Below are 23,340 nucleotides of genomic sequence, written 5' to 3' on the forward strand. Positions count from 1 at the left end.
GGAAGTTTGGAGGAAAGGGGGTCCAAGAGACAATGTTTCGTCAAAAGCTGTTAATGCTATGACACAATCTGAAAAACTCTGCTCTAAATTAACTTGTCTTTCAAATTGGATGTCACCTTTCAATTCTAGGTCATCAGTTCAAATCCAGCCAGCCAGCCACTGATCAAAAGCCATTACCATCGGATGGTGATTTGACAGTCTATGTAAAACGTGTTAGTGGTTTCAGCCTATGCCCTAGCAGAGAAGAATACCCATTAGTAAAAACACTAGCTCAGGCAGCTACTTATCACAAATTCATAATCTTATTAGTATCTCAACATGGAGATCAAAGATTGGATGGGTACGAAGAAATTTGCTCCAAAGTGAAGCCTCTGGTCACAACTAGGGTACAAACTGTTGCTTTAAAACAAAGCAACTCATTTCTCTTCAGTGCCACCCAATAAATAAATAAAAAAAATACACGAGTCATAAAACTTACTGTTTCCTTCTTTCTCCTAATGTGAAATTCTCGTCCCAGGCACATTAGTCTGAGGCCCATTGACAAATTTAAGGTCCAATATCTTGTTTGCCTTAACATCTAGAAATTAGTTTTATCAACTTTGGAAAGAAAGGATTCCCAAACTTTCCAGTGGGATACACAACACTTGCTTCTAGTTCTGGAGGTCCTGAAATATTGTTCACTGAAATAGGTGATTATTTAGATTTTTATTCTTAGATTCTCATTGATTCATTTAAGTATTCCAAGGCTAGAAGGAACCATTGTGATAATCTAGTCTGACCTCCTGTATTCCCCAAAATAATTCCTTCAGCAGATCTTTTAGAAAAACATCCAATCTTGATTTAAAAATTGTCAGTCATGGAGAATCCACCATGATCCTTTGGTAAACTGTTCCAATGGGTAATCACTCTCAACGTTAAAAAAATATGCCTTATTTCCAGTATGAATTTGTCTAGCTTCAACTTCCAGCCATTGGATCATGTTATATATTTTTATGCTCGATTAAATATTTGTTCCTCAGACAGATACTTATTGACTGTAATCAAGTCACCCCTTAATCTTCTCTTTTAGATTGAACTCTTTGAGTCTATCACTGTAAGGTGTGTTTTCTAAACGTTTAACCATTCTTGTGACTCTTCTCTGAACCCTCTCCAATATATCAACATCCTTCTTGAATTGTGGGCACCAGAACTGGACACAGTATTCCAGCCACCAGTACCAAATATGAAGATAAAATAACCTCTACTCCTACTTGAGATTTCCCTGTGTATGCATCCCAGGATCACCTAAGCTCTTTGGCCAAAGCATCATACTGAGAGCTCACAATCAGCTAATTATTCACCACAATCTTTTTCAGAATAACTGCTTCCCAGGATAAAGTTCCCAATCCTGTAAATATGGCCTACTTTCTTTGTTCCTAGATGTAAACACTTATATTTATCTATATTAAAGCACATATTGTTTACTTCTGCCCATTTTACCAAGTGATCCAGACTGGTCTGAATCAGTGACCTGTCCTCTTCATTATTTACCACTACCCAAATTTTCATGTTATCTGCAAACTTTATCAATGATTATTTTATGTTTTCTTCCAGGTCACTGATAAAAATGTTAAATAGCATAAGGCCAAGAAGCAATCCCCGAGGAATTCCACTGCGAACACACATGCTTGATGACAATTTCCCATTTACAATTACATTTTGAGACCTATCAGTTAGCTAGTTTTTAATCCATTTAATGTGTGTCATGTTCATTTTACATTGCTCTAGTTTTTTAATCAAAATGTCATGTGGTACCAAGTCAAATGCCGTACAGAAGTCTAAGTATATTATATCAACACTATTACTTTTATTACTATTACACTTACTAACTTGTAATCTTACCAAAAAAAGATTGCAAGTTAGCTTGATGGGATCTACTCTCCATAAACCCCTGTTGCCTTGCATCAATTACATTACCCTCCTTTAATTCTTTATTAATCGAGTCCTGTACAGAGGTGCTGGAACAATTTGTATAATGGGGGTGCTGAGAACCATTGAACCAAACTATAAACCCTGTATATGATGGAAACCACTTCAAGCCAGGGGGTACAGCAGCACCCCCAGCATGTCTAGTTCTAGCACCTATGGTCCCATATCAGCTGCTCCATTATCTTGTCTGGGATCAATGTCAGGATGACAATTCTATACTTATCCAGTAGCTTCTGTTTAATATGCCTAAGAGATACTCATGATACGAAAAGAATATCATCACCATATATTCAGACTGTGTCATCTGTTTTTTCCCCATATACCGAACAGAGATATTTATTGAACTCCTCTGTCTCTTCTGCATTATTATTGATAATTCTACCATTTCCATCTACTAATGGACCAATACCATTGTAAGGATTCTTTTTGTATCTGATGTATTTTAAAAACTCCTTGTTAGCTTTCACTCTGTTAGCCATAGATTTCTCCTTGTGTCTCTTTGCTTCCCTTATCAATTCTCTTCAATTCCTATCTTCTGATTGATATTCATTCCTATCAACTTCTCCTTTCTTCCATTTGTTATATATAAACAACCTGGTTTAGAGGCAACAAGGAAGCAGCTATACAAAATGTATATATATAGTGGCAGAGTTCCGACCTTGTCTCCGTGGATCCTGTGCTTCCAGGTGGTTTATGCTAGCTTCAGAGGCTCACTGCAACCCTCCATGTAGCCCTTTTCTCTCTAGGGCCAAGGTTACAGTCTACTGAGCCTTTTTCATCATAAGGTAGCAAGGAGGTTGGTGAGAGAACTCCCACAGTCTCTGTTGTCCCTATGGGCTTATTCAAGAACAGTTTAGCCTCCTGTCCTGACAGGTGCCTGTTTTCCCCTCCCAGGAGGTGTTTCTGTGGTGGCAGGTTGGGGAGAACCTGGGCCTACCCTCTACTCTGGGTTCCGGCCCTAGTGGCAGCAGCTGTTGGCAGCCGACCTTTCACTGCCAGAGCTGCTACATTTCCCTGTGCCACTTCCCCGGGCCACTTCCCCACAGTTCTCCCACTTCTTTCTCTTAATGCCTTTTTCACCCTTACCTTAGTTCTCCCTTCCAGTGGCTTGAGGGTGTCTTCATTACCCAGCCCCTCAGTCTCACTTCCTTTCCTCTGGCTCCCTTTTCCTTCCCCCAGCCTGACCGGAGTGAGCTCTTTTACAGTATCAGAGGGGCCTTAATTAGGGTCAGGTGTTCACATTAGCTTAATGACCTCACCTGACTCTTCACAGGTTAATTAGAGTCAGGTGTTCACATTAGCTTAATGACCTCACCTGACTCTTCACAGGTTAATTAGAGTCAGGTGTTCACATTAGCCTAACGGCCTCACCTGACTCTTTGCAAGGTAATTGGAGTCACGTGTCCACCCTAGCCTGGAGCAGCCCCCACTCTGGTCAGCCAGGGAACAGAAAACTGCTTATCCAGTGGCCAGTATATCTGCCTTCTACTACTCTGCTGTACCCAGCTGGTCTGGGTCTACCACAATATATATTTAAATTTTGTATAGCTGCTTTCTTGTTGCCTCTAAACAGGTTGTTACTAGTATGGCCTTCTTCCTTGATAGTGGGATTTTGGCTTTTTGGGCATCTAGTAAGGTATTCTATAAAATGTATCAATTATATTTTTTCCTCTGTCTCCAAAGCATATAAAATAGGAACTTGTGATACTAAAGGAATTTAGTCTTATAATGAGAGGATATAAAATACAATACCTTTAAATTCCTTTACAATACCTGAAAAACTCTTTAAATAAATTGTCAGTAAAGTATGTGCCATAAGTTTTATTGGCATTTGTTAGGGCTGACCTACATATGACATTCACGGGGAATACAGCCCCTCAAATCCATAGTGATGAATCATATTTCATCACATTGCCCTTTATATTTATTTATGAGGATGAATGGATAGAGATTTATATATGAGGATGAATGGATAGAGAGACAATAAAAAAATTAGGTGTGTATATTATGTTTATTGGTATGAATTTGGGATCATATGCACTACTCATGCTGTACAGTAGTGTGTGTATACAACCCCAAAACCAGGCAAGAAAGGGTTAAAGAGCAGCTTTGGGTTCAGGCAGCCCCACCATGCCACATCTGTGATGCATGCCAATCTTGGAGGAAGAGCTCACAAAAGGGAGAAGCTCAGTTCATAAGGCCCCAGACTGCAGAGGTGGACAGACCTCTGACCCTACAGTGCCCCTTTCTGGGAGATGATAAAACCAAGCTACGCTGGACTGACTGTGAACACTGAGCAATAATACAGACTGCAGGAGGATCCAGGTAGGAGAGAGAAGCTGGAACCACTCCTTATTTCTGTTAATTTACTTTCTTCTCTTTTGGTGCCTTGAATACTGAGACTAGGGGCTGGACCCTAGGGCAGACTCTTGCTGAGCATATGAACCCCTGGAGGGGAAGGTGGACACTTTGTAGGAAGTAGGCTAGGAAAGAAGCAAGAAGTCTGACCAGACAGAACTTAACCACTTACCACAAAGGTCCCTGAGCTGGAACCCATGTTAGAGGGAGGGACTGGGTTCCCCTCCAGTCTCACTGGGAGGACTAGCCAGAAGACTCCAGACACTAGAGGCCAGAAAGACTATTGGGTGAAAATCCTGGTTTATCCCAAAAGGAATGAGACAAAAGGTGACATGGCTGGAGGGCCGAGTCACAAGTCAAAAAGGGACCATAGATGGATCTGGTCAGCAGGACGACAGAGGATGAAACCCTGCAATGCCCTTCGTAGCCAGAAGGCAGCACACTGGCTAGTGAGTCTCTTCACCACAAGAAGCTACAAATAAGATATGCAGCATCTTCCAAAATGACTGCCAATAAAATTTGTCTCCACAGGACACCATCATATATTCTGTACGTGTCACATATTTTACAGAAAAATTACCTTAGAAACTGGTGCTACTCTTTTCACCCCTCCTCTTATATTAGTCTAACTCAGGAAAGGAAACAATTTTACCAGACACACTTTAAAATCTCAACATTATTTAAAATAATTTTTCTTTTTGATAATAATAATGTTGTGATTTTAAGATCCAATATGTCAGTCGATCAGTGCTAAAACCAAGTGCTGTATGCCATCAGAAAGTGAGTTTCCTAGCTCTTGCGTCATATATAGCACCCCTTTCTAGCCAGGATGGTTACAACGGTTTCTATATTTGTTTATTTAGATTTATAAAAATGCTAAAAAGAGGACAATTATCCATATGCTGTAGGTACCCTAGACAGAATTTAAAAACGTATCTTAAGTGAAGTAGTATGGGTAAATATAAACCACCAGTAGTAAGACAGGAAACTTAAAAATTCAATTCGCCCTTTCCCCACAAAAATTCTCCATGCTTATTATTCCCCCCATTTTCAAATATCTGGGGAAAAGATGAGCTTTGCAAGGTGCCCTGAATGTCATTAGATTCTTCTATATTGCTCCCATCACTATGGTTCATGAGTTTTTCTATATTTCTAGACATGCTGGTTCGCGTCAATACCAATGACAGAAACTATACAGAAGCCTGAGTGCTGTTAGAGACCTGTCATTGGTCCAGATATCAGTGTAACTGCTTGTCCTGTTCCTCATTCCACTGGTGGAGAAAGTGAAACAAAATGGTTAACAGAAAACCAAAGAAAAGACTCACCTTGAAAAATGCAGATAAATGATACAGTAGCCAGTACTCCTCTTGGAGCCACTAGGAAAATATAACCCACATTTTTCAAAAGGAGGCTGGATAGCCATCTGTCTTGGATAGTTTAGACACAACAATTCCTGAATCTTGGCAGGGGGTTAGATTAGACGATCCCTTCTAATTCTATGATTCTATGAAGGATAAGTCATACTCCTTCTGTCTCAGCCAGAGTGCAAGGCACACTGCCTTCATGTGGCTAGTGAAGCATTTTGTACTGTACAGTAAAAATTTGTATTTTTCTTTCTCTCTGAAGAGTGCCCCAAATTCCTGTGCCAGAGATCTCTAAGCGCACAAGTGAGAATCTCTGTTGAAGACTTGCCTTGGAGAACAGGCTTTCATAAATAATAAAAAGAACTGGGCAAAAAAACCCAACAACCCAACACAGAAGAATGGGACCAACAATCTTCACCTAATGCTCAAATGAAATCGAACAACTTCAGTGGTCCACAAAAAGTTATTTTAAACCACATTAATTTCTTATTAGGACCAGAGGAGGAAGTGCCAGAATACTAGAAAGAAGACTATTCTTGTGATATTTCTGGTTGAACAGGAAGCAGGAAATACTAGAAATCTGACAAATAAGCTTGTTCTAAGACCGATTGTTTCAAGCCCAATTTTACAGACCCAAGAGGTGAAAATATACAACGCAGGTATATATGTGAGCCAAACTACCAATGTTTTGAGGTTCACCCATCATTAGTTTAAAAAAGATACTTAATTAACTGCATATACTCCCCAAATAGGATTTGATTATTCTTACTGTTTATTTGTATAATATGTTCAACATAAGCTGTGTAGAGTCAGAATTAGCTCCAGTTCTTTTTGAATTGTGTTAAAACTTTATACAGAACAGTCGTCCTCACAAGCCAGGAAAAGGAGCAAAGTGCAGAAGAGTATTACATGCAAATATTAAAGATTAGTGACTTGTTTCATGATAGACATAAACCAGAAGCTCTCCACAGAAGTTCTTAACCTTAAAATTTATTTTAAATACAGTATCTCTGTTTCAGGCTCCATTTCTCCCCTGCTACTTTGAAGATCCTATTAAAGTCAAAAGCACAAAGAAAGAGGTATTTTACACAGCTTTAGGTGTTAGTATTTTTATCAGTTATAACAAAGGCCAATACAGAATCCTGCCTTAACTAGGCAACAAGATCCTGGTTCTGGGGGATGTTGAGCATCTTCATAGATGTGCTGATTAGAGCTATACAGAGAAAAGTAATTCCATTTCACACAGAATTTGGATCATTTGAAATGTGTTTTCATTTCAATTTGACATGAAAACCAAATATTTTGAAAGACTTTGTGAAGTAGAATAAAGCCCTGGGTCTGGGGCAGTCTACCTGGTGGCTTCCCTGAAGCTATGAGCCTGGTAGATAGGGAGCTAGCTCCCAGGCCTACAAGCTCCCAGTTCCCCATTATCCTGCCTGTTGGCTTGAAGGGGAGCCAGAAGCCCGGGGGCCACAGAGCTTTGGAGTTGTGGCTCTCAGGGTTTTCAGGCTTCCTGTAAGCCCACCACGCAGGCTGCCAAGGACCCGGGAGCCTGGAAACTTGGGTTCCCCAGCAGGTCACCAGATGGGTTGCTAAGGAGCTGGGCAGGTGAGCTGGCAGGAAAGCAGGCAGATTTCTGATGGAGACTACACTGTCTTCACAAAACATTTCTATTTCAATCAATCAGCATTCTCTGACGGGAAAAACATTCTGTCAGAGAATTTCTGACCAGCTTTAGTGCTGATATCCTTAACTTCCAATGGCGGAGTTGGGAACGCTCAGGATTAGGGACGTACTGATTTTAACTACTTAGCTTAAATTGTATATATTTATTTATATTCTGTTACTGATTTTGGATGTAAGATGGTGACTTATGTAGAATTTGCATAAAGGCATGTCATTTCACCTTTGATGATCAGTGACCTTGATCCTGCCATAGGAGTAACTGAAGGTGGGAGGTTGGTGGATCCTGGTTTAAATGTGCTGCAGAATGTTCCTTTCCAGGCCATTATCTGTCTAGACAGATATGCCACACCAGGGTGATTGATGCTGATGTGAAATGAGAGTGCATTGGGATTACACTGAGATGCAAACAGTGTTATAAATTAGACTGTCTTTATTGTGGGACAGTTGGAAGCATGAACTATGGACCTGATCCAGTGCCCACTCAAACTAGTGAGAGTCTTTCACTGATTTCAATGGGTGCTGGATCGGACTTTATATGAAAGCTAAGGAAAAAAAAAAGGAAGAATTGTCCAGTGGTTAAAATGCTACCCTGGGACTTGGGAGGCCTTGGTTCATTTCCCTGCTCTACTGCAGACTTCTTGTATGACCCTGAGTATGTCATTTATTCACTGTGCATCAGTTTCCCATCTGTAAAGTGGGAATAATGGCACTTCCCTATCTTACAGAAGTGTTGTGAGGATAAAAACATTAAAGACTGTTGAATATTAGGGCAAAGGAGTCATATTAGTACCCTAGATAGAGATCAGTCTTATGTTAATGAATTAGATTAATATATTTGAAATACCTTGTGCATCCCATTAATTGTCAGAGCGCAAAACTGGACTGTTTTTGTAGCATTTCAAATATATTAGCTATATAACATAATGTCTCACCTTGGTTCATCACTGGGGATGGAACCCATGATCTTTGTTACCTCTAAGGATGATGGTAGTAGTAGCCTCTTAGCCTGCAAGCGGGCCAGCCTCTGGCAGCATAACAAACGCTCCGGTTAGGATCATCACACTAAGTGCTTGAAGTCTATTTCTGCTCAAGGGGTACATTCACAAGGAAACTTAGGCACCTAAAAAACCACTGGGATTCACAAAGCCTGACTTTGGCACTTGTAGGCTCCCAATACAATGAACGGAGAGAGACAGGTGCCTTAGAATGGTATTCACAAAAGTCAGTACACTAGGTGTCTTCTCATCTATGATAACCAATGAGAGATGCCAAGCTGAGAGGTAAGTGATAAGCCCTGCCCCTCTCTCAGAAATAGGTGCCTAAGTCCAGGTTCCCTCTGATGGATCTGGCATAGTCTGACAGTCAGTCTCTCCAGTTGCAGTGTTCCACTGTGGTTAAATAATTTCAAAAAGTAATTGGAGCAGGGGGACTGGATCCTCATGCTTGCTCTCTCTCTTGCCCAATGTTTAAGTTGCTCCACTGTGGATAAATAATGAAAGAATCGTTGGGTCAGAGAGAGAGAGAGAGAGAGCGCAAGCATGAAAATAACTCTGCTCTAACCAGTAGGCAGCATTCAACTGGGAGGTAAAAGATCCAGGATCCACTCCCTCTGCTCCAATTACTTTTGAAACTATTTATCCACAGTGGAACAACTTTAACAGGAGAGATGGAGAGAGCCCCCCGTCAGAATATCCCATAGCCCAGTGGCTAGGGTGCCTACCACAGAGATGGCAGATCCCTGTTCAAATCCCTTCTCCCCTTCAGGTGATGAGGGGAATTGAACCAGGAGTCTACCACATCCCAAGTGAGCACACTAATCTTTGGGTTGTGTGTGAGCTTCTCTGTAGGGGCCCAGTCCAGCAGGTGAGGTCTGAACACACTCCACTGACAAGTTACGCGGAGAAACTCCTGTCTTCCCCCAGTTCATGCATTGCTCTGCGACTTAGGCATCCAGGTGCCTGGCATAGGGCTGCAGTGCGTATGTGCAGAGGCAGAAACATAGGGAACTCTTAATGCAAAAATTTAGGTGTTAGGAGAGTTTAGGCACCAACAGGATTCAGGGGGAGCTGAGCAGGGGCTTTCTGAATCCCAGTGGGGCCTGATTCTGGGATTTGGGCAGCTAAAGTGGCCCTGAAGAGCCTAAATCCCTTTTTGAATATAGCCCCAAGTCTTTATGCCAGTTTTATACCAATTGTATTATATAATTGGTATAAAGACATGGTCATAATGTAAATGATCCCTAGATTCAATCTAAATTAGTGTCTAGTGCCTCTACCTGAAAATCTCCAAGAAGAAAACAATTACGACTTAAAGCAGGGCAATTGCAGAAAATGTAAAACCAAGTAGGTTTTGGGGCTAAATTTCAACAAATATCCAGAAGCATCCCACAAGGTCACAATTCTATTAGCTAAGGATGTGGAGAACAAAAACTTGGTCAGAGGTTAAACAGTATGTAGAGCAATTGACACAGAAATAGAAAAAAAATACATTAACATAAATTGCAATAAACTTGGGGTATGTTTATTCAAGTAAACAAAAGTTCCCTCTAAGGCCCAAGCACCTAGTTGGCACATCAATTATAACAAACAACAATAGCAGTATTTCAGACATTTCAAATGACTGTGCAGAAATATTACAGACCAGATCCTTAGCTGGTCTAAACTGGCAAAATTCCACTGAAGTCAATAGCTACATGAATTCACACCAGCTGAATATCCGACATACTCTGTCTCTCTCTCTCTGTATGTATGTAAATATATGACTTGAGCATAACCTGAAGGGACCACTCTTAGGGTGAGAAGATAGTTAATTCCATTGTCATCCACGGCTAGTCCTTTCTGCTGATTATGCTAACAATTAGTGCCAGTTATTATAGTAGTCTTTACGATGTTAACACTTGTCCACTAGGAAATGAACTGAGACTCATTGCACTTATTTCATATAAGCCAAACTGCCACCAAATAAATAGTAATGACTTTTGGTCAGGGCAGAATTCAGACCAGTGACCTAGAGTTGAAAGTCTCTGTATCTCATTAATAATTCTCTGAACTATCCAATCTCTTACATCTATATATTTTACATCCATATAGATGCATAGCATGGAACACATATAATAAATAAATGGCTTTATACTCTCAAGTAATATCAAAGAGCGAAGTATTTTTAATATAACTATTTGATTTGATAACATACCAGCATCTTTTTGTTTTACTATGTAATTTACCAACATCATAACTTCTAGACTTGTCTGGCTTATGCCACCTGAAGAATTAGATATTTCAAAAAGGTACCTGGTACATCAGTGAAAGTCTCTCCAAGGACAGACATATGAAAAGGTAGGTCCATCTCTTTAAGTTTCAGCAATACTTTAAAGAAACTCTCAGGGTCTTTATCATGTTCCCTTGAAATAAACAAACAGAATTTACCTTGAATTAGGTTATGTTTATTTGTAGAAAACTTTTTACCTTATCAGAGTAAGGTTTATCATAACCTCTGTTTTTGGTTTTGGGGACCTCAGGCTCAGTCCCCTAAGCATGACTTCCTCCTCTGCTCACTCATCCTGCATGATGGCTTATGCCATATGGACTTTTATTTTCCTCAGCCTAGGATTCAAGAATACAAATCAGCCTTGTTAGAGTCTTAAGCCTTTTCCCTGGCCCATCTTTCTGAGACTTTGTGTTCACTCTTTAAATTAACAACTTAGATGGCATATAGATTTCAATATTTATTTCACCCAGCTATAACCATATCTCTGCCATACTAACAGACAACACTGAGAGCACCCTCATTTTTTAGTCAGGGAGCACGTGTATTCAATGGGCAAGTTAATGATAGAAAGATAAGGGAGGGGTTATTTGATTAGTAAAAATCTACAGAATAATATTTTCAGTGGTGTCACCCTCTGCGTTGTGGTGGGGAATCGCTTTCTCCCCTCCTTGCAGCTCCAGGTCCTCTGGTTGGTGGACATTTTGATAATGCAGTGTCATCAAAAATGGGTCAAATTGGGTATCATTCAAAAGCCCTTTCTCCCACAAACATAATGGTACCAAACAATATAAACCTAGAACAATTATGTAGCCATGTATTTGAGAAAAATGTTTAAAATCAGCTTTTTAAAATTATACTTTAAACAGAGGCACGTCAAACATGAAGCCCTCACAAAGTAAAATTGTGGCCATTGATTAACAGAACATGCTCAGAACATGTACCGATTAATTTTTTTTAATGTTTCAGATTACTATACATGGGAGTGCTTCGAGTTGATTTGCCATTATCAGGAGGAAAGAAGTGGTTCAGTGGTATTGATTATCAGCTTTGTTTATAATGCCAAAAGAGATCTAATGAGGTACTGCTTAAGATGTCAGCATCCAGCCTGAAATTAATGGAATACCTTTGTAAACAGTATGCACATAGTTACATAACATACATTACATAACATAATTAATACAATCGCCGTGATAGGTTGTACTAGGCCCAGTGGCTCCCTGCTGGAGGCCCCAGGGTCCTACCACATCCCATCCCAGAGAGGAGTAAAAGGCCTACAGTGGTAGTGAGGAAGTAGCCAATGAGGGAAGCTGCAGGGAGCAGCTAATCAGGGCCCAGCAGATTCACATAAAAGGAGTTGTAGGGCCAGAGTCAGTCAGTTTCTGCCTGGAAGTGGAGGAGTGAGGACTGAGTTCCTGGCTAGCTCAAGGAGCAGTAGGACCACGGACAGATCAGTTACTGTCAGGGACAGGGGAAGCACAAAGGGGCTCCTGGCTGGCTGCTGGGACTGAGTAAGGACTGAGCCCAGGGAGGGCTGCAGGAAGACAATGGTCCAGGGAGGAAGCACTGGTGGGTACGGCCCCATACCTGGGCTGGAACTGTTTAAAGACTGAACCCAGGGAGGGCTACAGAGATAACAACAGAGGGGTACTGGTAGTCTGTATTTACCAGAAGGGGTCTGGTTGCTTCACATACAGACTGTGTTTGAGACTCGGCTGGAGGGCTGAGTCATTGAAAACCTGCTTGAGAAACCACCACCAGAGGTCACCACAAACCAAGAGTGCAGGCACAGACACTCAACCAGGGCATGCTCGTGAGAGGTGGGTGCTACCCAATCCCAAAGAAATTTATTACAAAATCCTTGTTTTTACTTTGGTCTTGATCATTTTTAGACATTAACGGGGAGCGAAGAATACCAGCTAGTAGCTAAATCTTTGGAGAATACCACCGTAGAGAACCTGGTTAAACATGTGGCTTGGTGACACCTTGCGTGCTACATGAACTGCACCCTAGACTGAATTTGGCAAGGTTGCAGAGGAAGTACATTGAGCACCAGGAAAAGTTGAAAATGCCAGGACAAATGTTAGCTGTGGGAGAGTCTTTGCTCTCCTTATTTGATTTGTCAGGAGTGCTAATTGGAATTTGCATCTGACAGGACTGGAAGACTTTGTGAAATTTTTTTTGCTTTAGATCTAACCAACTATTCTCCAATGATTGCCTGGTAAATTGCTGAAATAAGAGGTATACTGAAGTCTGCCCCGACACATGGGAGGAATTTCAAGAAGGAAATTGGAGTGTTTAACGGTCGCTAATTCCCTGTTGCGCATTTGGTTCAGATGAAGCTCTAGAGCATGAAAACACAGCAAAGAAAGTTATTTTTGGGTTGGTGGGCATAACATGGAAGCCCAGTTTTTCCTGACAACCCCAGAACTCCATTGAATTTTGAACGAAATATTAAGCGCAGCTGGAATGACTTTCCCAGAAGTAATCAAGCACCATCAAGACTCATTAGATGCTGTTAAGTGCCAAGAAGAGGACATTTTTAAAGTGACAGGATGAGCTTACTTTGTACTGGCAACACATCTGAGTACAACAGACCAGAGCTCAGTAATATAATGACAAAACAGGTTCAAGTGATGAGAGGTGAGTGGATACTTTGGTTCATGACCTGTTTGAAGTCTTCAAAACCCAAAGCATTATCCAGAGGTCTGTCAATCTAGGGTCTCCAATCAAGAACAGACTAAAGCTGTAAATGAATTAGAAGAAAATCAAAGTGATTATAGCAGGGATTATTACAAATCTAACCACAGACAGGTCATTGTTTGCTCATCTCCTGGTTGTGACCAGATCTCTGCATGATGTTGAGCTATGTGAGACTTTGGGAAAGTATAAGTTCTTCGATGTACAACAATCTGTGTTTGAATGCGATGGCATATGTGCCAGGCAAAAAGCAAACTAAAGCAAACTAATAAACATCTAGCATGGTCTTCCTAAGCCAACACCCAGTGACAATGTGACTGGTATCTTATGCCAGCAGAGTCCTTTCAATGTAGCAATCATAGATGGCTGAGGATAAGTTCTCGACAAAGCAGAAACTTAACTTCTGCTGAGATTTGGCTGATTAATTTCATTATGAAGCTACAGAGAATATACTGGATCAATGACATAATCCACCTCATATTTGACATGTATGTTGAGGAATCAATTACAAATATTACCAGAAAGAAGAGACTCTATCTTATTTCACCTGTCCAATACAAAATCACTGACTCCACAAACATCTTCAATGTCACATTAAAGAAGCTACTATCTCATACTCAAATGAAGGATTAGTTAATTGCATGCTTTGCAGAAAAAAACACTCTAGCATGCAAGGAATTGTTCAAAGAATTTTGTTGTTGCATTGTGTAACAAAGCTGATACCTTGCACTGTTCTGTGGAGTTTCTTCATAGTTCCCATGAGGAGACTGACACTAAAATTATCTTGCATGCTGTCAATGCCACAAAGAGAGGTGCTATTAAACTCTGGATTTTTATACAAAAGGCAGATGTTTTAGTGCTCTCTGTGAGATGCTACCCAAGACTTCTGCAAGATTCTGTTTTTGTGCTTGCTGCTCGTATTGCCCTACGATGGACACCACAAGGAAGAAGGAGGAGAGGTAGACCATTGGGGACGTGGCGAAGGACCATTGAAGAGGAAATGAAAGGTATGGGAATGAAGTGGGATGAAATCTGCTGTCTCGCTCAAGAACAAAATGAATGGAGGAGAGTGGTTGGCGCCTTATGCTCCACAGGGAGTGTATAAGAAGAAGAAGAAGAAGAAGAAGCAGGGGAACGGAATTGCTGTATATCCCTCAGAGATGTTTTCCTATCACTCATGCCATTAAAACCACGGTACTGCCAGGTTTTCAGACCCTTTCAGGATGTTACACGACTGGAAGGCTGGCTGGAAAGACCAAATTAACTTACTGGAAGACTTTTGATTTAGCCTCCAAAGACTCTCCTTGCTCTGAAGATGCTTGGAATGGCTGAGACAGTCACTGACAAAATCATAAATGCACTGGATATGTTCATACGCCAAGTTTACCATTTGAAGACCATTATTATGCAGTTGCAAAGCTACCTTGGTGGATGTTTTCCAAGAAGCAGACAAACAAAGAAAAATTGTTACTGACAAGGTATGCATTTCTATCTGCTATCAAGAAGGCAAATGACCAAACAATGGAATGGACCCAGGATGATCCAGTGCATCCAAAACTACCCTCCTCTGTCAGGCCTAGATGGGTGTTGGAGGATGGACGGATCACACTAGTTATGCATGAAATACCATACATTCCCGAACCAATCCTTCAGCTAATTAAATGCTTGTGCGCAAAGAGAAGATGCTCACCGGCCTGCAAATGTTTGGCTAGCAGGCTGCCTTGTATGGAGATGTGCAAGTGCAGCACGAGAATCAGTGTGACAACGTATCTAGCAGTGGTGCCCTAGACAGAGACAACTCTGATAACGACTTTGGTGAATAAATGTCCTACATGTCAAGGCAAACTTCTCTAGGATTACCAAAGACCAAAGAGGTTTTTTATGTAAACAATGCATCTGCGTTTGAAGTATAATTTAAACAAATGTTCATTTTTAAACATCTCTCTCAAATATATCTACATAGCTGTTCTAGATTTTTCATGTTTGGTACCATTATGTTTGAGGGAGAAAGGGCTTTTGAATGATACCCAACTTGACCCATTTCTGACGACACTGTATTTTCAAACTTTCCACCAGCTGGAGGACCTAGAGATGGGAGCAAGTGAGTCCTCACTGCCACACGACAGAAGGTGACACCATTGAAAGTATTATTCTGTAGATTTTTATGAATAAAATGACAACTCCCTTACCTTTCTATCACTAACTTGCCAATGAATGAGATTTTACTCCATTATGCTCCTAGGATATTTACACTGTCCCTGGCAATAGGCAAAAAAATGTTTTTGCAGAAGCAATATGTTAGTCAAATATATTTGCTAAAAAATTCCCAAATGGAATTTTGTGACTAGCTATTTTAAGAATATAAAGCTTATGATTCTTTTAGTGCATTGGATACAGAAGAAAGAACACATCTGATGTGACGGTCTTTTTGCACCATCAGGCCTTTAAGTAACTGTGTGTGGGGGGGTGCTAAAGTTACTTTAGTAATGAATAAGAAATAATCTCTAATTTCATCTGAAGATAACTAAAGATTTGGAATCATTTTTTTTCTGCAGTCAAGGTCTTAAAAACACTGGATTGGTTATTTTAAAAGAAGGACTAGCATCTAGCTTTCATCTTCTTTATTATGACAGAACAGGAGGTTAAAAAGACACCATAAATGAATAAAAATTTCCATAATTTGGTAAATTACATTAAAAATTGAAGAAGTTATTTTCTCTATTTTAAGGTGTGATTATTATATTTCTTGCATTTAATTACTCTGCTTTAAATTATTATACTTTGCACAGATGTGGACCAGATGTCTTTAAAATATTTTGTTTTATTATTTAAAAACTTCAACTCTTTTCCTTCTTGTGTTACAGGAAAATCGACAGTTCAGAAGTAGTGGTGAATTTCCTCCACAGACTAATTACGTAAAATGAATCTGTAGGTTTATCACATAGATATATGAAACATTAATAATTATATCATTCAGGAAATCTCAAGCTAAATGACATCTGCAGTTCTATATGTATTAATTTCTAATTCAGTCAATATTTTTGGTTTACTGATTTAAAACAAATGTATCTTCTAATTAATGTTTAAAACGGTACTTTACTAGGCTTAAAATCTTCAGAAATTTTGAGGTCTAGAAAATTAGATTAACCTCCCCTCCCCAATAATTACTTTAAGAAGTTGTATATCCCCCTGCTTTGTTTTGTTCCCAATAATAAAGTGGAATGCAACAGCATAAGCCTGGTAATTTGTTTCACATCTGTGGACCAGGAGTTTTCATGATGATGGTTCCAATAAACTAAAGTGGATGAGAATACTGACTCAGAGAAAATTCAACAAGTTTTTAAATTACAAAGACCCAGGACTGAAATACCAACAAGCTGCTTGTATCCATATAAATAAAATAATTATCCATTTCTGGAAGGATAGCTGATGTGCAAGAATGTACTGCTAGTGCTCTAATTCTCTTCAAAATGTCCCGCTGAAATGAATGGAAGCATTAATTTCTTTATAATTAAGCAAGCAGGCATCTAAGTGGCCATATATTTTAAGAAGAGCTGGAAAATAGCAACACAAAGTGAGGAGTCAGACTTGTCAGGAGTAAAAGTGGTAGTGATAAAGCTTGTAAGGAAGATAATTGGTGTTAGGATAACTCTTAAGGTCATGAATATTCACTGATGGCCTCAATCTCCCACTGAGGCAGCAGACAGTTACAGGTGTTTAGTACCTGATACTACTGTTAGCAGAATACGTGATCTACATAATGTGTGCCTATGGCTGAGAGATGCTGAGCAAGTGCCAGTCAGTTGAAGTCAATGGGACCTCTTAGATTGAGGCTCGGAATATGTAGCCAAGTGTCATGTGTCCACACATACTTCAGAGCATGATCTAGATCCTCTAAAGCAAAGGTCTCTCCCTACCTGCACAGAAATAGGAGAGCCAACTGCTTCCTGCACCACCTTCCATTCCCAGGGATGGGAGTATTTCCCCTTTCTGTAGTATCCAGCAGCCACAAATGGGGAGAATCAAGCAAGAGGGATGGGGCCATGAAGCATGCCCTACACAGACCTATAGCAAAGACTATGCAATCCCAAGATGTGCAGAGCCCCTACATAATCGAAAATGCCTCTTTCCTTTGGAGGTGGGCAGAGGTCCCAGAGGCAATCACTTGTGAGGGACAGTGTTTGAGTCAGACTGTGTAGGAGCTGGCAGGTTAACAAGGTGCCTTACAACTTGTGGGGAGGCACATGGCCATTTCACAGATGGCCATACATGTCTAATGAATCCTAGGCACCTACATCGATTTTGAGCTTGATGGCAATTGGAGAGAATTGGGAGAGGGAGGGGAGACAAATTCTGCACTCACCAAAATAGAAGAAATGCTATGAGGGGAATTTTTTTATTTTTCTTGCCCACAGAAACCCTTCCTATGGGTTTTCCCATGTGAGCATGTGATCCACCTTCCACATTTTCCCTGCAAAATATTTAGCTCTTCTCTATTTTCCTGATATAAAGATAGTAATAATGTATCTGGATTTTAATGATGAATTTCATGTATCTTTTAGTTTTCTAATTTGGGGGTTTATGTTGTTTCAGTATTCTGGGTCCTGCGACTTTTATAGGCACAACACCATTATTATTTTATTTTTAGTTATTTAGTTCTGGCTTGTAAAATGCTTGAGGCATGGGGATCTATACATTAAAATGTATTCTTGTACATTATTGTAAGTAATAATGGTACACCAAAGAGGAAAGTGATGTATTTCTCAGTTGACATGGGGAAATCATATACAATCCAGTCTCCCTTACTCAGCAACAACTGCTAAACACACCAGATTGTAACAGCAGTGATTGTGGAAAAAGATGAACACAATATGGAATGTCTGTTCTGTAAAGATCTGCTCAAAATGACATGCACTTTTGGCTGCATCTGTTGCATTTTTGTTAAGCATTATCAATTATATATATTCCATTTTCTTAAGGGCAGTTGAAAAACTGTGTAAAAGCTTGATGTAACTATGCAAATTTTTTCACTACATGTTTGGGAAAACTTAAGCTAATATGATAGTCTATGATCCATTTTCCTTGATTCTCACATATTTGAAATGATCTTGTATTCATTTTGCTTGACTGAATGCTTGTAATTATTCACTTGGTAAAAAGGAAACAGAAACTTGACATGAACATATTCTAAATTTGGATATGATAGCATGAAAGGTGCTGGAATGACAACCTTTTGGCTACACAACAGCTATAGCATGGACAAAGATAACACATACTTCTCAATTCTGCCCTGGTAATATGCTTTAACCCTGAGCTGGAGGCAGTGCCTTTAGAGCTGTTGAACCTCCATATCCACATGTGTACTTAACAGATTTCTTGTTAGTGTTACCTTATAAACCTCTCTAGAAATGGCTAAAGAGAAATATGGTCTAGCAGTCTGACCACAGGACCAGGAGCCAGGAATTCCTGAGCTTTGACCCTGATTTCCTCTGTGAACTTGGACAAGAAATTTAGGACTAGATTCTGATTTCAGTCAATGGGAAATTTACCTTTGTGACCAAGATTTAGCCTCCAATTTCTCCACCTTAGTTTTTCCATTTGTAAAATGGTGATAGTACTGTTTACTTCTTCATCACACAAGAGTGCTATCTGGGCTGATTAATCAATGGCTCAGATTCTCCTGGCTAGCTGAACTGTGTTGGCACAGGATCCAACGGGGGAAAGAGGGGACAAAGTGGCTTCACATCACCTTTATGCTCCTTTGATTTGGGGGCCAGCCAAAACTTCTCTTTGTACTGGCTGAGAGTGGTCCTCACAAGACTATTCTGTTATCCAGGGATTGACTGAGTTTAGCAGTACTCCTGTCCCCTGTGTTGGGAGTGGCAGGAAGTTTAGGTGTAGAGCCAGCAAAGTTTGGGAGCCACCTGGGAATCCCCTATGGCAGAGTACTCAATCAAAAAATCAATGATTATTTGGTTTGCTGGCAGTTCAAAAAAAAAAAATCTTTTGGCTCTGGCTGAACCAGAACAAATTTTTCAGAATTTTTGGTAAATTGAAAAAGTCAGAAAAATTTTGTTTCTGGTCAATTGAAATATTTCATTTGTTTGAAATAAACTGCTTGGTTTGGGGGCATTTTTAATCTTTTTAAGAAAAGCAACAGAAATGAAGGGCTATATTCACAAAACCGAGGAGGAAGAGGTGAGTATCCCCTCTTCCAGAGGAGTGCTCTAACCACCAGGCTCTAGACCCATTCTCACTCGCTCTGGCCCAATGACTATTCAAGTATTATATACAAAGTGGAACAGCTTCAACAAGAGAGAGACTGAACAAGGCCCATCCCAGCATACACTATAGCCTGGTGGTGAGGGCACTCACCTGAGAGGAGGGATACCTGGGTTCAAGGCTCTGCTCCAATGCCAGGGTCTCCCACATCCCAGGTGAATTCCCTAACCACTCGACTACTGGATGTAAGGGGGGGCACCATCACCATTTCGTCCTCTTCTATTTGGTGAATGGAACCTAAATCCCCTTGTGAATCCAGCCTGAAAAATCAAAACGTTTCTGAATTTTTTTCCTTGTTTCGACTGAAACAACGTGCCGTAATTGACGCAAATTCTTGAAATGTTTCAGTCACCATGAATCTGCATTTTTTGTTGAAAACAAGTTGAAAAATTTCACTAGGCTCTACTCCCAGACTGCCTGGTTAAGTTGGCTTTCCATCTGCTTTCCACTGCTGGAGTGGTGCAAAAGAGATAAAATGGGGGGGCAGATCTGTCCCTTGTGAATCATCCGACTATGCAGATACATATCTTGTATTTGGGTTTAGTTTCAATAAGAGATCATGTAAGAGTCTAAGGTACAGTCAGATAAAAACGTAGATGTACCTGAAATTGATCATATCTTGCAGACAGTCTCAGTTATTTGTATGAGAAAGATACATCATTAAAAATGGTAAGAGACGTAAAACAGAAGAGCAAGATACGTGCTTTCTCTTTTTAAAAATCATCTATGTTTAAAAACAATAGTTATATGAATTAAAATGATGCAATAAAATCAACCCGGGAATCTGGCAGGGGAAAAATCTCTCAAATTTCACTATGTATCATAGGGTATGTACCCGTTGTAATACGACGTCACTTAATACAGTCACTTAATACAGGCCCTGTCATAACGATCTCTCAAGGTACTGCGCATTTTGAAAGGGGAATGAGCTAAGCTAAGAGCAATACTAAAAGGGTCAATCTTAACCTGAAAACATTTAACAAGGGTAATTTCCCATGTCTCAGTGGTAGTGAATTCAGAATAGCAGGGGCACGTCATAACACTTTACACTTACATAATGCCTTAAATCCAGGAAACTCAAAGCACTTTCCAAACAATAATGAGCAAAGCATCAAAAACTGTCCAGTGAGGTAAGGAAGCATTATCATATCACCGAGAGATTTAGTTACTTGCCCAAAGTCACATAAGAAGACTGTGGCAAAGCCACCAACAGAACTCAGCAAAGGTGAGAGATGGTGGTACTGAAACACCAGTGACATCTTTAGAAATAAGGACCCAATTTTTTTAAATTCAGTGTATTAGTAAACTGGGAGCTAACACGTGTTTCTAGCTACTTTTTAGTCCTAGCCAGGAAACAGCTGATGCACTGAATTTTGGTCCATGGAAGTATCATTCATTATTTACAAAGCTGTGCAGCACTTAGAGATAAAAGGCAGGTCACTGTCCCAAGGAATTTACATTCTATGTCAGACATAACAAAGAGAGAACTGGAATCAGAGCAGAGGGTGGTGTGAGAAGCATAAGCCAGCAGGGCAGAGAGGTTGGAAAGACAGATGTGAGGTTGATCAGAAGGGGACAGTTCAGTGGTAGAGAGACAGATTGGAAGTCACTAGCACCGTGGTAGTAATTAAAGTGGAGGTTGCCAAGAACACAGACCTCTGAGGGACACTGTTGCAGTGGGGTGAAGAAATCACCAAATAAGACACTGGAAAAACAGCCAGGAAAGTATGAAAACCTGTTGAACAAAGTATTGTAAGAATTGAGTAAAAACTAAGAATGCAGTGTTGAGAAGGATGGAACGATCGACAGTGCTGAATGCTCTGATGGAGAAGGATGCTTGACTAGAGGTAGGTCACCTGTGACCTTAGTGAGAGCAGTCATAGTGGACTGGAAGAGGCAGAAGCCCCATTGCAGAGGATCCATTTATTGGTAGGAAAGTCAAATAGTGATGTTGGCAGCAAATGGGAGAAGCAAGAGGGCTTGGAGGTGGGTTTATTCATGATAGGTGAAACAGCATCATTTCTGAAAACAAAGGGGACAAAACCAAAAGAAAGGGATAGACTGAGGAAAAATAAGGGTGTGAGAGGGATGGAGAGAGATCCCTGAAAGAGATGAGTATAGTCGTCAGATTGGAAATAAAAAGTAGATGGGATACTTAAGATTCAAGGGTGGGAGTGGAGGATGAAGGAAGGGAAAAGAACTGTTACATTGTATCCACATTTTCTTGGCAAGATCACAGGCTGAGAGGGGGATAAGAGGAAGTGTTGGAGAAGATCTGAGAAAGATATTAAAGGTAGAGAAAAGGTGACAGAAATTACAGGATAGGAATCAATTAAGGAGAAAAAATAAAGCTGTTTGGCAAGGAAGAGTTGAATAAAGAGAGAATAAATCTACAGTGGAGAAAGTTAGCCCGGTCCCTGGATTTTTCCTCAAGGTAATGTAGACTTTTCTCCAAAGGCACTGAGCAGTGAGGGAAGAGAAGCCAAGAAAACAGTTGAAAGGGTTAAGTGAGGGTTGTGGCTTAGTGGGAAGGACAGTGTGCTGAGGGATGGGGAACAAAAGAATCAATGTTGGAGGAGACAGTACAGTTGATGATAGAAACTATAGAATCAGTGGAAATACAGGGCATTAGTGAGGGAAGAAGAGGCTCAAAACCACGGAGAAGTAAAATATGTTGATAAGAAACTAAAGAGAAACGGGTACTAAAGCAGTAGCAAGGCAGTCTGCAAAAGAACGTAGCAATTATTGAGTCTGCTGATGACAGATGGATGAAAAGGGTTGTAATGATATTCTTCAGACGGGTGATAAACAATAACTCAAGGTTAAGAATAACCTTGTGGTTCTTTACTGATTTGACTGATACAGTAAACACGACTATAAAACATACTTGAGCAGAGTGAGCTGAGTCCTCAAATACACTGTACCAAAGGCCAGTAACAGGACTCATTTGATACCAGCTTCCTGGTGACTTTACATCTGGCTGGCCCATTCTCAAAAAGCTAGAAGCAGCATGTTCAGCTCACTGAGCAGAAATGTCTTCAAATGCAGAATGCACTGAACTAGTAAGAAGGACTCACTTGAGGCCAACACCTTAGTCTTGGCATTTATCTATAAGTACCATTGAGTGTAATTTTGAAATTCATTGTTCATTATTCAATATTTTACATGCAACATTATATCTCATCCTACTGCCTGAATAAAGATTTATAATAGTCTATATCAGGGGTAGGCAACCTATGGCACGTGTGCCGAAGGCGGCACGCGAGCTGATTTTCAGTGGCACTCACACTGCCCAGATCCTGCTTACTGGTTTGGGGGGCTCTGCATTTTAATTTAATTTTAAATTAAACTTCTTAAACATTTTGAAACCTTATTTACTTTACATACAACAATAGTTTAGTTATATATCATAGACTTCTAGAAAGAGACCTTCTAAAAAGGTTAAAATGTATTACTGGCATGCAAAACCTTAAATTAAAGTGAATAAAGGAAGACTCAGCACACCACTTCTGAAAGGTTGCCGACCTCTGGTCTATATTAAAGAGTGGCAGCATGATTTAGAAAAATGAGCGTGACCTTGGGAATCTGGAACAGCACCGTCACTAACTTGCCATGTGACTTCTCTGCCTGAGTTTCCCCATCTGTAAAATGGGATCAGTAACACAGCCTCAAGGGGATGTTTTGAGGTTCAGAGGCAGTTAACAATTGTACCTCAAGT

At 40.2% G+C, this 23,340-nt stretch overlaps 1 protein-coding gene across 7 annotated transcripts in view; it reads right to left on the reverse strand.

Moving 5' to 3' along the window:
* Positions 1–23,340, reverse strand: part of GTDC1 (glycosyltransferase like domain containing 1) — a 277,533-nt gene that overhangs the window by 17,812 nt on the left and 236,381 nt on the right. For 6 of the 7 annotated variants that reach the window (XM_044978281.1, XM_044978287.1, XM_044978284.1 and 3 more), the window contains one exon: positions 10,667–10,776. The exons of the other annotated variant lie outside the window; for it this stretch is intronic. In XM_044978281.1, coding sequence (XP_044834216.1) covers positions 10,667–10,776 — 110 coding nt within the window. The remainder of the gene's footprint in view (positions 1–10,666; positions 10,777–23,340) is intronic. 7 annotated transcript variants of the gene reach the window in all.

Source organism: Mauremys mutica, chromosome 10 (genome assembly GCF_020497125.1).
Source record: "Mauremys mutica isolate MM-2020 ecotype Southern chromosome 10, ASM2049712v1, whole genome shotgun sequence".
In the NCBI taxonomy this organism is placed as follows: Eukaryota; Metazoa; Chordata; order Testudines; family Geoemydidae; genus Mauremys; species Mauremys mutica.